The sequence below is a fragment of the Stegodyphus dumicola genome, chromosome 5, assembly GCF_044657685.1.
Source record: "Stegodyphus dumicola isolate Sdum_Otavi_A_Nest chromosome 5, ASM4465768v1".
NCBI classification, from domain to species: Eukaryota; Metazoa; Arthropoda; class Arachnida; order Araneae; family Eresidae; genus Stegodyphus; species Stegodyphus dumicola.
This window is the reverse complement of record NC_140772.1, coordinates 143,697,836-143,712,342: the sequence shown is the minus strand read 5'-3', so window position 1 is coordinate 143,712,342 and position 14,507 is coordinate 143,697,836. Positions and strand designations below refer to the sequence as shown.

General features: G+C 31.5%; 1 protein-coding gene across 3 annotated transcripts in view; it reads left to right on the top strand.

Moving 5' to 3' along the window:
* Positions 1 to 14,507, top strand: part of Uba1 (ubiquitin-like activating enzyme 1) — a 123,084-nt gene that overhangs the window by 43,923 nt on the left and 64,654 nt on the right. For 2 of the 3 annotated variants that reach the window (XM_085817143.1, XM_085817145.1), the window contains exons 2-4: positions 4,235 to 4,317; positions 8,373 to 8,541; positions 8,618 to 8,752. In XM_085817143.1, the coding sequence (XP_085673269.1) occupies positions 4,235 to 4,317; positions 8,373 to 8,541; positions 8,618 to 8,752 (387 nt within the window). Of the gene's footprint in view, positions 1 to 3,883; positions 3,917 to 4,234; positions 4,318 to 8,372; positions 8,542 to 8,617; positions 8,753 to 14,507 lie in introns of those variants that run through there. The other variant, XM_085817144.1, reaches the window with a different exon arrangement.

The following is a 14,507-nucleotide window of genomic DNA, read 5'->3' as shown; positions in this document are numbered from 1 at the left end:
ATGTATGGCATCCATTCTCTTTGGCCTTCAAGCATTTCTGTTCTATTTTATGCTTAGAAAGTTCACATGACCATTTTTCCATGTTCTTGATTTGTATCCTGTAGCACGTAGTCAAATCAAAAATCTTTTAATGCTGAGTGGTTAAAAGATCATTGAATACTGGGAGTTTGCTCTCAGGCAAATGGACTAGCTGCATTAATGTTTTTTTTTTTTTTTTTTTTTATTGTGTGCCATTTTCCCTTAAAAAACGAGTATTATGTTAAAAAATAAGTTCTTAATGGATGTAAACATAAACAATATATTTATATAGAATTTCATTTATGACTAGGAATTATAAATGATGTATGTGGAAGTGATGATCAAACTTACTATTGACGCATACTGCAGGCTATTCTAAGTATACTAGCATCTAATAGGCTTAAAATTTACATGATGCGTAGACCTCGAGGATATAAAAATGATAGGCATTCCTATGCATATATGCAAAGGTCATTCACCATTAATGCCACTTCAAAGTATTAAATTAAGAATAGTAGGTTAAGATTGTCTTTTTGTTGTCGTTCCTCAGTGTAGGAAGATTTAGTATGTATGCCTTACTGAGAAAAATGTAGGGATTGTTGATTATACTGTGAAACTGAGACTTGCATTGAACAAAACTGAGCCCTATGATTTTAATAAGGAATTATATGGTGAATTAAGTTAAAATGGTGTTAATGTGGTGTTACAAGTTTTAACTGTGTATAAAAAAATTAAACTATTTGTAAGAATTTTTTGTGTTTAAGCAAAACTTTATTGTATTATCAGATTTGAATTTTGATAGGTATTTATCTTAACGTTTCTGCATTAAAATTTTCATTAATTTGAATACATATTTTCTATGAAATTTTTTTTTAACCTTCCTTTCTTAAAATGAAAAAGGAAAAAAAAAAAAATTCCATTTCTGAGTGAATATATGTGAACTTCTTATTTAAAATCATGCAAAATCTTTAAATTTATTGTTACTTTATTACTTTGCTTCAGTAGCTTATGTGAATTTGTTCTGTTTATACCCCATTTTTAATTCCAGATGAAATTTATATATTGCCTTATTTTTCCGACAAACTGTTGTATAGTGATATCAAGTTCCCTTTCATTTACAAATAGTCCATAGAAATGTACCTGTGGTATTAAATTTATTTTCAGTGCAGAATAATTCTGTTTATACTTGCTGCCCGGAGAATTTTAGTTGACTTTGCCTTGTCGTTTAACATGTAAACTAAATTTTGAGAAATAACGTGAAAGTTTTCCACGTCGTATATAATTCACGGGCGAAACTTTTTTTTTATTTATTTCTACTGTTGAAATAAAAAGCTTCCCGCCACTTTTTTCCCTGAAAAGGTTCGTTCGCTTCATCGGGTTAATGTATACGGCTTCTTTGTTTTTGAAGACAGGATGTTGATCTCTTTCCAGTGGAGGGGATCCTTTGGAAACTCGTTCTTTCGTATTCATTTACCGTGAAGTTTTGTTTTGATATTAAAGTACTGTTTTCTTTACTCTGCATATGGTATTTAATGCAGGAATTTGAAGTAATTAGTAAAGGCACTTTGTCATGTAACATTAATAAAAGGACAGCTGCTTGTGTATTTATTAATTCAGGCATCTGTAATAACTTTATTATTTTGATGATTGAAAACTGTCGCATGTTTTGAAAGCCGCCATGAATTTTTTTTTATATTAGCCGTCTATAATAGTTGAAAAAAAAAACCCGAAAGCTTTGAGATTTTATATTACGCTCTAAAAGGGCGTTTTTTTTTAACATATTACGTGTTACCTTTAAATATCATGTTCTTCGCATTTAAACCATAAAATTCAATTCAACAGCAATATTACAAAATATTTAAAACAGCATATGTTTATAATTTCCGATACACAGTCTCGCGCGCAGGGGATAAAAATGCCCCCCCCGTATAGTGTTGCCATTGCTCGCTTTGAAATCGTTGAGTTTCTTAATCAAAAACTCAAATGCTTTACAAAATATGAAATAGATAATATAACAGAATCCAAATTTGGGCTTCCAAATACCTATATTCGGGTGGAGACGTACGTTATTAAAAATATGATGATTCTAGGAACCATTGTTTTACCACAATGGGATAAGCATGCATACATTTATGCAGATTCTTCATTATTTAATTTCTTTAAATATAATACAGGGCTGTAATATTTGATGGCAACAATTTAAAAGCGATTCGCCGTTTATAGTGTAACAACGCAAAATGACAGCGGAATTAATAGTCCTTTTGAGAAAATTGCCGCTTTCGGCTAATCATGGTTCTAAGGTGTGCAGCTAGTCTTAATTTCACCGGTCCAGTTGGTAATTAATAATTTTGATGAACTGTTATTGCTTTTAAATTGCTTAGTTTATTAATATATCTAATTAAATTTAAAAGAAAAATACATTACGCTTAATCAAAAGGCAACACATAAGTATATATGGAAAGTAAAAATATTTTATTTCGGACAGTGGCAACACCTTTCTTTTAAATCGCTAAATTTGTGGATGGAATTTAAAAAACAAATATCCTAAGTTTCACAGAGCTGCATTATATATTTGCTTTTAAATGATAAAGTTTGTTAATCAAAATTTCATTAAGTTCGCACAAAGCATGAAATAAAAATAAATACGAAATTTAAAATTCGAGATCAAGGTGCACATGTTCGGTCGGAAAACTGTTTTCAAAACTTGGAGAATCTGGGCAGAGTTGGCAAAAGGGATTTTTGCTACTTGATGCAATTTTTGTGGCTCCCGAATTTTGCTGTCATGTATATCTCTAAATTTTAAATCTTTTGCCGTCCCTAAATTCTACTGTCTAGTGCGTCCTCTTAATTATAAAAATTTTGCCTCCCTGCCCTAATTTACTGCTCTTTACTTACCTTAAATCTAAAAATTCTACCGCCCTATGCGACCGTACCTCTTGCGCTGGTCTTGGACCTAGATACGGCCGTTTTTTAACAATGCGAAATATGTACGTACTCGTAAGTATTCGTAATTATTTAATAAGAAATTTTATTTTAATGAAGGAAATCAGTTTTAATTCGAGGTGAAAGTTAACTTGGAATAATACTGAAAATTCCTGAGTGATATATATTTAAACCTAGTAAAGAATTTGTGTCTTTTTGTTATATGTTTTAAATCGAATGCAAGTTCAAATTTTATGATGTGTATTTGCTGAATTTTCATACATTAAGAATATTTTAATCGTATTTACTGGTTTGAGGGTAGGAATTCGCGCTACCTTGACTGACGTCATTTATTGGTTAACTGATTGTCCTTGGCGTATGTGACGTATAACTAAACCATTGATCTGTATAAGATTGAAAAGCATCTGCAATTTCGGCCGTTTTTAGTTGACTTTGCAGTCGTCAGTGAGATTTCTGAAGTTACTGAATGTTATCGTTCGTGGCCTATCGGTTTTAGTGATTTTGTTCTGAAATGAGAAAAATGATTGCCAATTTATGGCCGAAAATGCCTTGTCGATACCCTGAGAAATAATGATCGCTAGTTTGCAATTAACCTTTTAAAAAAAAAATAGTGCTTACCTAATTTCTAAAACATATCCAGACTTAGATTTGTAAGAATCGCACTTTGTTCTTTTATGCTTCAACTTTTAAATACATACATTTCTGATTGCGATGTCGTATAAGATCACAAAAATGAAATATTTCATTTCTGAAGAGTATTAGAGTATTTCGTTTGAAATTGTCAAGAAAGATACTTAAATCGTCTGCCGCGCGTTGCTATGCGCATAGTCTTGTTTGGGTATCTTACGTCGCTATGGGAACAGCGTGTAGCTCTACTGCTGGTAGTAATGGTGGGTCAGAAGAACCGCAAGAAATGGCCGCCGAAGATGTAGTAGAAACGCTTGATAATGGCTGGGTATGCATAGTTTAAATATATTATAGAAATTAAAAATCAGTTAATAATTACGGTACTAAATGGACTGCAATTTTTTACATTCACTAATTTTCCAGATAGTGTAATGTTATGTTTTACCAGCGCAGTTTTTAATATACGGATATGCATGTTGATCTTGCATTATAAACTGTATATTAAACGAATGTGTAATATTATTGAACTTTGTCTAAACACAGTGGGGAAATGAAATTGAAAATGAGTTGGAAATTTAGAAATTAAAATACCATTTTAAAAAATTAAGTGCTTGATATTTAAAATTGCTATTTTTTAATTTTTAAGGGTGAAATGGCACAAAATGGCTCAACAAACCAGGAAAATTCAACTACCAATAGCATTGATGAAGGACTTTATTCTCGACAGCTGTAAGTTTTTTTTTTTTTTTTTTTTTTTAAACTCATTCTTTGTTTTACTATTGACAAGGTTTCATGGTCTTGCAACTTTAAAACACTATCATCATGTTTGATTATTTGGCATTTTTGTGTATTAAATAGTTTTGTTTTGCTTGCAAAAGAAATTTATAATAAATTGCAAGAAGCAGATCTAAATATCTGGTATAAAATCATTTTATTTCATCAGAAATTATTTTTGAAGCTTTATATGCAATCTTTATTAGAAATAGAACAGTGTTTATGTACTATAATAGCATTTATATAATCCTTGAAGGTTTTTCTAAAACTATTTTTGGTCCTCAAAAGTCTGTAATTTTGACCAAAATTGGCAGAAGGTCCTTAATTTTAATAATCTAAAATTTTTCTGTTTTACTATTGCTATTTTGAGTGTGAATTAGCATTTTGGGGGAAATATTTTTTGGCAGTTTCCTGATAACCGTATTTGAGTTATCCCTGCTTTTAATTAAAAATGCTGTGATATGCGAGTTTCTAGGCTAGAAGTAAAACATAAACATTTCCAAATTATTTTTTTCTAATGTTTAACCCATACAGTTTTTTCCTTTTGGACATGTGAATTCTTTTTAAACGTTTTCTAAATTTGGCTGCTTATCAATGTGTTGGTGATTTTAAGATAAATTTCAATATAAAAATTTTTAATTTGGAGATTTGTGAATCAACAATTTTTTTAAAAAACATTACAACATTGATAAATTTCATTAAAATTATATTTAAGAAATAACATTAAATAAAACATTTATTTTTCTGTCTTGTTATATAAAGTGATATTACTTTCCATTTTGATTAATTCTTCTGAGAATACAGTTCAAAGTCCGAAATCCGGATGTCCATTATCTGGAATGATCTAAAATCAAGACCTCAAAACCGCCACCAACGTTTTTCTTATAGGCTTTACGCATGCACATTTGATTGCCCTTCCTTTGCGCATAATAAAACATCTGGAGAGTCCCGATTAATTTTGCTTCAACACTAAATAAAATACCTTATTATTGAAGAAACAATCATTTTAGCTTAAATTTGTGCAATCAGTAATTTGGCTCCATTGCTGCATATCTGCTTGGCATACATCTCAAACCAAAACATTCCACATAGATAAATCGATCTGATGCCAACCTGGCAAATCATTATTTATTATTCTTTCCTTTCATCACTGCATGTTTATCAGAACATGACTACTTGAGTAAGCACTCGTGTTGTGATGCCTAAACAATTTTTTTATGTTAGTAATTGAATAATAAAGGAGTATGGTAACCTATTATTTTGACATTATGCTTGGCGATGATTACAGGTTTAAGTAAAATGTGCTAAAAAATGTTGACGAAGAAAAATTTAGCAATATTTTCTTTCCATATGCTAAAAATAGATTTTGTTGATGATACTCATTTTGGGGTATTTGAATTAAGAATAACTGATTTGTATTCACATAAACCCGCGCCAGGGCTTGTATGGCCACAGAGACAGATCAGGCAGTAAGATATCTAGCACTGGCCCTCAATAAGGCTTAAGTATTATGTGGGAATTTATTTATTCAAAGCTCTGATAAGCCTTAAGCATGTGCAAGTAGACACAAGTCTAATTAATAACTAATACAGTTCAGGCTTAATTGTCTCAGTGTGCAATAAAAGCAAGATAAAATTTAACTGAACAACTTGTCGTTGGTCGCCAAGCTCATGATTCATAGCCAAATATATATAGTGAAGGATAGCTAAATTTGATGATAACCACTATGGTTAAAGGTTTTCGAATATCATAAAACAAAAATGAAGTTTTTCCAATTAACGGATTTTGTAAAGAAATGTAGAGAAGCAGTAATAAATAAAGATGATATAAAAGAAGTTTTTCATTGGTAATAACAATGCTTCTTAACCATCAGTCGATCAATGAATGGCAAACTATGGTTCTAGATCCAGAAAATACCGCTACCAATAGTGAAGAAAGGGACAGACAAGTCACTGAAAACCAGAAATTTAACAGAACAACTTGTCATTAGTCGCCAAGCTCATGATTCATAGCCAAATATGTATAGTGAAGAATAGCTAAATTTGATGATAACCGTTAATTTTAAAGGTCTTTGGATATCGCAAAACAAAGGTGAAATTTTCCAATTAATGTATTTTGGGAAGAAATGTGGAGAAGCAGTAATAAATGAAGATGATATAGAAGAAATTTTTCATTATGATAACAATGCTTCTCAACCATCAATCAAGTAATGAATGGCAAAATATGTTTTTAGATCCAGAAAATACCGCTAGCGATAGTGAAGAAAGGGACAGGGATGTCACTAAAAACGAGAAATTTTGATTGTTAAGTTAGTCGGAATTCTAGTAACAGCAGTCGGTTACAAGACTTCAACAATGTAACTGATCAAGAGATTATGTCTATCTACAGAATTAAAGACAAAGTATTAGGACAAAAAATGAAGCAACTTAAAAAACTTGTATTGAAAGAAATGTTTAATAAGGTAAACAAATATTAAGCATTTTTTGTAAATTTTGATACTATTTAGATCATAAATACTTCATTATTTCATAAATCATAATTTCATGTTTTTAATTTTATAATTTCTATATGCCATCTTACTAGATTTAAACTGATAATCTAATATCCGGAAAAATCCCAATCCAGAATTGCCGAAGTCCCGATAAGTCCAGATTTCGGACTTTGCACTGTATTTTGGATATGAAAAATAAACAAGGTAATAAATGCTGTAAAGTGCAATTTATGAAACAATTCTTACCAAAAAGCAATATAGCTATAATTATTTTAAAATGTCTTTTGTAATTTTTTCATGGTAAGAATACAGAATTAAATACATGCGCATGTGAAGTATTACTAAGCACAGGAGTGTGTAGGCCTACATATTTGTCTTTTCAGATTATAAGTTTCTCTTTATGAATTGGAAAAAGTTGAGAAAAATTGTATGCAGTACAGGACCGAACCTAACAATTTTAAAGTATAATTTTCTTTATTGTGCATTTTTTTTTTTTTTTTTTTTTTTTTTTACTATATTGGCAGATTTTTTCTATAGAATAATGGTATTTTTGTCATAATTTATCTCCTGTTACTGCTTGAATTATTTGGTTCACTTAGAACTTCAGCTTCACTGTTTCTAGTTACAATTACCAGTACTTTAGCTTCATCTTCCCTTTATCAATCATCCAGTTACCTTGTTTTGCATAATATTGTTATGAAATGTCCAGTTGTGGTAAGATAGCTTTTCCCCAAGGCAGGTTTAGGGTTGCCAGATTTGGCACGAAATTGCTCATTTAGTGACAAAATTAGTAATCTGCCATAGACGAATGGAGAACCTTCTAGAATGAATTATTACCGGTTTGGCCTAAAATGTTCTTTGAAGGCAGGCCAAAAGCTATATAATCCCTGCCTGGATGAGCAGTAGCAGTCTATCAAGTTGATCGTCAGTCTAGTGTTTCTGTCAAGTTGATCATCAATCTAGTGTACATATGAATGAATAAAAAAATTAATGTACTAAATGAAAGCATAAATATAAGCAAAAGATGAAAAACTATAATTTTTTGAATTCTTGCAGATATTGATTCCAAATGTGTAATACTTATATCCAGTTATAATGAAATTGCAATGGATGTGTAATATATTCATAATTTATATAATAATCATACAGAATTTCTTCCATCAGAAGCTTTGTACTGCGGAATGACAAAAATAAACTGGTCGTAAGGATCCATCATTTGGGGTGGGACACCTGAATGAAATTATAAATGCAAATAGTTTTTTGCAGTATTTTTTCAGTTTTAACATGTTTGATTGTTATAATTTGCCATCCAGAGTTGAATTTATTTGTAATTTATTAGCATTTCATCATTTATTAGTACTTGTGTTTTTTTTTCCCCATCACTACCTAATTATCTTATACTGGTTTGTAATTCATTTCAGCTTTCATTCTCAACCTGTAATATGTGCCCCTTGAGGACATAGTAAATTTTCTGTTAAATGTAATATTTACATTAAAGAAATTTTCATTTTAATTGAAGGTATGTTTTGGGTCATGAAGCTATGCGACGGATGCAATCAGCTGAAGTACTGATATGTGGTGCTCGAGGCTTAGGTATTGAAGTTGCAAAAAATATTATTCTTGGAGGTGTTAAGAGCGTTACTATACACGATACAGGTGTTTGTGAAATTAAAGACCTTTCATCACAGGTATCTAAATATTTAATGTCTTAAATTTAGATTTAAATTATTTTACTGAAATTTAAGAGTTTTATCTCTGTTATAGTATTACCTAACAAAAGCAGATATTGGTAAAAATAGAGCTCAAGCAACTTTAGAGCACCTACGAGAGCTCAACAGTTATGTATCTGTTCATGCTCACATAGAAAATCTTTCAGAAGACTTCTTAAAGAAATTTAAAGTAAGTTTTCTATGTCTTTTTTTATATATCTGGTGTTTATATTTTTTATATAGTCTTAACATTTTAATTCTGTAACATATTAAATTTCTTTAAGCACTAGGTTTTTTTCATTAAAAATTTGCAGCGGTTCTTATTTATTTTCATCTTTTTTAATTGCATTATTTTCTTAAGTGTATGTTTTTGTTTTGTCTAAAGGTTTTATATATATATAAAATTTTGGGTACAATTCTGTTATAGGGACTGTAAAAAATTGCCAAATTATTGTTGATATCAAAAATAATTACGGTAACCCTAACCCAAGAAAGAAAGCATAATTATAATTACTTGTCTAAGATTATTAATTTAATTTGATGAAATGTTAATTTAATAATTTTTTTTACTATTTTATTTTTTTAAAAAGGCTAGACATAAGTTAAATTAAATAGGAGGCATAAAATCTTTGAAGTCTTCTAACATTTCAGTTTTTTGTGCAGATGTTTGTACATAAGCTCGAACAAATAAGAATCGAAATGCTGTTAAGTAATGCCTCGATGGCATTCACTATGTCATTTAGCACTGCCTCGCAGCTGCTGTGTTGTTTGTGTATGGGTTCCACTTTCAGGGTCCACAAAATTGTAGTTGTGGTTGACAGTAAAATGTTCAAAGCCAGCATCTTGCTGTTCATCTGACTTGTACGATTTTCAGTTTAATAATATCAGTTTAAATAATGATTCCTTCCATAATATATTCCTCTATGACTATTAATAAGGTTTCCCTGATCGATTTGGAACAGCAAAACATTCATTTGATTCTCTGCACAACCCATTTTGGTGGAAGAATGCATCCAATATTATTCTTTCTTTTACTGAAAAGGCTTTTGTCTACTGTAATAATTTTGCTTTATCCGCAGATTTGCAACTTAGGCGGAGCAGTTAAGCTGTGGCACATACCTCATGCATGTAACTGTTCCAGTCTATAGTTGTACTGTGTTTCATCTTCAGTTAAAGTTCATAAAATTTTATGTCATCTGACATCAAAAATAGATGAAACTAACAGCTGTAAGAAAAAGGATTTTTGATCCTTCGAACTAATTTTGACTTCTTAATCCTTTCTTCTCATTACAGGTTCCATTCCTGCACCACCATTTCACTATTGAGTTACCACTAAAGCAAAATTTAATCTCGTGGTTGTTTGAATATAATTTTCTACCGCTGATGATGCCGTTTCTTTGAAAAAATTCTATTGCAGACTTTTCGTCGTAAGGCATTTCCCAAATTGTTAGATTTACAACGTCAAAAACAAATTAAAAAATTAAACTAATATTTTAATGGCAATCTACAAACATGTAAAACTGTCTAAATTAATGTGCTGTGAAATCGGCATGTTCAGTAGATTTGGCGCACGGTTAAATGGGTACATTTTGCTAGTTTGTGCTTATGTAGCCTTCGCGCATATATTTTGCTGCAATTTCGTACGGACCCCATAACGGAATTGTACCAATTTTCAGTAAACTTTTATTAACTGAAGCATCTATTTAAATTTCGTATTTCTGTCAAAATTATTGAATTATCACATTATTTATTATCAAATAAGTACAAGTCAAACATCCTTTGATTAACAAAAAATTGACATTATAGAAATTAATCTGAAATGATAGGTTCTATTTATTCAGCTTTATAAATGTAGTCTATTATTAACATGCTCATGATTATATTTATGGTCCCATCATTAAAATAACCAAAAATATTCAACTGCCTAGAGATTAGCATGTTTTCTGTTCCCTGAAAAGCTGTATATTATTTTTCCTGTAAACAGCTTGTCGTAAAGCATTTGTAGTTTTATATCCACCAAAATATAACCAAAACCATATATTGTAAATCCGTGGTAATTTTGTGTATATTTTACGCTTTGTTCAATCTCTTTAGGGCATCTAGCTTCATTTCTATTGCCATGTTAATTTTCTTTTCGAACAACATTTTTGCTGCACAGAATATCAAAAGCTCCTCAAAATATGTAACACTTATGTGCCTGGATGTGAACTCAGGAATGATACCTGCAATGAACTGGTGTGAGTTTAGTTTGCAATAAGATGCAGTCACAAAATTTCAAATTAGTTTCCTAACATTTCACAAGAGTAGAAAGGAACATGAGCCAGTCGCTACCGGACTTTCTTTGTATCCTCAAAAGAAGCAAACAGCGTGAACAAGTTTTTACAACATGTCTTAAAATTTATTAGGCAGTTCCAAGAATTAATGGCACAATACGAAAACGGCTAAAATTCCAGAAAAAGACCATCAAACACGTGTGTTTCATTTTAATATATGCATACAATATATATATAAAAAATACAGATTTAGAAAATGCTTTGCTCAAAATCCAATTATTTATTAGGGATTTAAAATAATCAGGATATGCAGATATGTTTCCTAATTTGCTATGGATTTAGAGAGGTAAGTCTGAGATGGGTACTATTCAGTTTTGAGGACCGTAAAAAAATTGCAGCAAAAATGTATGCACATAAGCGCCAAATCTAGCATGCGCGCTGATTTCAAATTGCGTAAGTTTAGATAATTCTACATTTAAGATGCTATTGAAATACTAGTGTAATTTTTTAATCCTTTTTTGATAACATTATGGATTTAACAATTTGGGAATTGCCCAGTGATGAAAAGTCTGCAAAGAATTTTTTCAAAGAATAAATCCAAAGAATTCATTATAGAAAATATGTTTGAACAACCAATGAGACCAAATTATGCTTCAGCGAGATCAAATTATGCTTCAGCGAGCGTAGTGAAATGGCGGTGCAGGAATCCATTCAGTTATGTTTAGCCTTGTACCATAGTCGTATCTCCTCCAAATAAACAAAACCTGTTCTAGACTAAATATTTTTCTCTATATATAACAATGTACAGATTACAATTTAGAAATACTTTAAAAAATACATTTTCATTACAGTAGAGCGTGCAAACTAGCGTCCGCTCCTTTCTCTTTCACATCTCAATCTCCTTTACTCCCACCTGCGACCAGGGGGGAAAGTCCACTCCCCTTTTCCGGCCGAGGCGAGAAGAGGGTTCTCTGTCCCTGCTTTTTAGGGTGGGAGACCAAGTGTTCTTTAGAGAAGGGGTCTCCTCTCTCTCTTTTTCTCAAAGTCTCTCCTCCTCCAACCATGTCATTTACTATTCCCTTGAAGACAGTTTTAACGAACTCTTCGTCATATGCTGCACTTTTTGAATCAGAGATTTTAGCTCCACAATCTTTAGACCCATTGTAGTCTCCTCTCCTAATTCTATCGCTAGGTTATATGAGTCAAATCTTTTTCCCTTTCTCAAGAAAGCCATTTTAACCAAAGTCTTTAAGCTTTGTGCCACACTCAAGTTCTTTACTTAGAATTATCACACACTAATTAAAAATACAATGCTACTGAGATTATCATTACTAATAGTAACCATTAATGCACAATGATTTTACAAACATCGTAAATTATCTGAATCTTAATATAACAAGAATCCAGTATACTCAGTACTACAATTTTAAAAACGCTTGAAATTCCTTAATATTATTAAAATCTAATACACAATATGGCAACATTTACAGAATTAATTTGAGTTTTAGTACGTTTTTACCTGAGTACATACTAATAAAAACATTAAGTAATTCAATCACAACTTCAATAACAATTAGTACACAATAAACCCAACATCAGTAACAATCCAATTAAATAAATTTCAACTGTACTTAATTTAGTAAATCTCAGTTTTCACAACTACAGTAGTGCTGATGTTTTTTCTTATACATGAAAAAAAAAAAAAAAAAATAAAATAAAATAAAATAAAATAAAAAAAAATAAATAAATAAAATTGTCAATAATTCTTATACTGTTAAATAACAATAAAACCAATATACATTAATTCCAAACATAGTTAATTTTTGTTGGATCTTACATTAAAAAATGTTAAAACACGACAAATGAATAACAACAGTAAAAAGACTTTCAGTATTTTCTATGCTACTGAATTTCTACCTTATTATTTCAACAATTATGCAAATTGTTATGAGTAATCATTATGAACTAACACCATAACACACATACAGTGGATGGACAAAAATATGGAAACACCTTGTGAAATGCATGTTTGAAAAGAAAGATTGATTTTAATGAAATATGTAGGTGGTGCTGGCGTTTTTGACTACCTACGCCACCTATACAACTTCTTAAATGTGCTAAACAGTTCAGTTGTTTGTCGGAGTACTGTTATGTGAGGTTGTCATTGCATTATGTCAGAGTTAACAGACTTCGAACGTGGGTAAATTGTTGGAGCACGTATGGTAGGTGCTTCCGTAAACAAGGTAGCCGAGGTGTTTAGTGTTTCAAGAGGTACTGTATCGAAGATTTATTCCGCATATTTGAAAAGCGGAAAAACATCATCTGTTAAATTACAGCGCGGACGAAAGTGTGTCCCGAGTGATCGTGACAGACGATCATTAAGGGCAATTGTGACGAAAAATAAGAAGACCACAGCTGCAAAAGTTACTGCTGAAATGAATGTTGTGTTACCGAACCCTGTGAGTGCGAACCTGGGGCTTTCTTCGTTTGTAGGGCGCTGATGGTGTTGGCAACAATGGTTGGGGTAGTCAGGAAAATGAAGTTGTATGGAGCAGGGATATTAAGGAAGTTATTGACCTTCTGGTTGACCCATTCAATATGGTTTTTGTCGTACGGAGTGGGACTAAGAGTGAATGTATCTTCCATATAGTCTGCAAAAGATTTAGCTTATCTTCTTCTGTATATGAAATTCCACTAGGTCCATGGATAGGTGGAATAGGTTTATAAGGTTTCTTGAATTTGCGGGAAATGTCAAATAGGGATATGTCCTCTATAGCTAGGTTATTTAGGAAATTGGTCCATTTTTGGTTTTTGAAGCTTTTGATTCTTTTGTTGATTTCTTTTTGCATAGAGTTTAGTTCGTGTTTGAGTTGTGGATCCCTGGGGGTTTGCCATCTTTAACGGATCGGGTTTTTCTGTTTAATATTATTTCTTATATCGGCAGGCAGGGGGAGGAAAGGCTTGTTCACATAAAAAGTATTAGTGGCTTCCTTTAAAGCAGAATTGATGCAGATGGTAAATTTTGAGACTTCGTGTTCTAAATCTTCTTTGTTGTTGATGCATGGGTTAACTTGTATGTTATTCAGAATTCAGAGTATTTGATCCAATTTGTAACTCCTATACTTCTGTCAAGTGAGGAGATGTATTTATTAATGGGGATTTCAAATACAATGGGGGTAGTGGTCTGAAGACAGGGCTGAAATTACAGAGATATTGCATCTGTTAGTAATGTTATTTGAGATGAAGAAGTCAATTGTGGTGGCGCTACCCATAATTGTACCCATAATGGGTGGGCTCGTTTGGAGCATGAATGTTATAATTATTTGATTGAATGAGTTTAAATATGTCATTTCCTTTTTTGTTAGCAGGTCCTCGGTTCCAGCAGGGGTGTTTGGCGTTGAAGTCCCCTCCGACAATGGTAGAAGTAATAGAATTAAGGTGGTGAATCAATTCTTGTGCGCTGGGATTATTATTTGGTGGGATGTATATATTAGAAATTTTGAATTTTTTATGTTCTATTACAATTTCTATTGTGTTACTTTCGAAAGTGGTGCTGGGATTAGGAATTTGAGAGTGTTTTATGCTCCTTTTAACAAATGTGATGACGCCACCGCCTCTTCCTGTCTCACGATTCGTACGGTAGGTGTTATAATTAGTATAAAGTACTTTGAG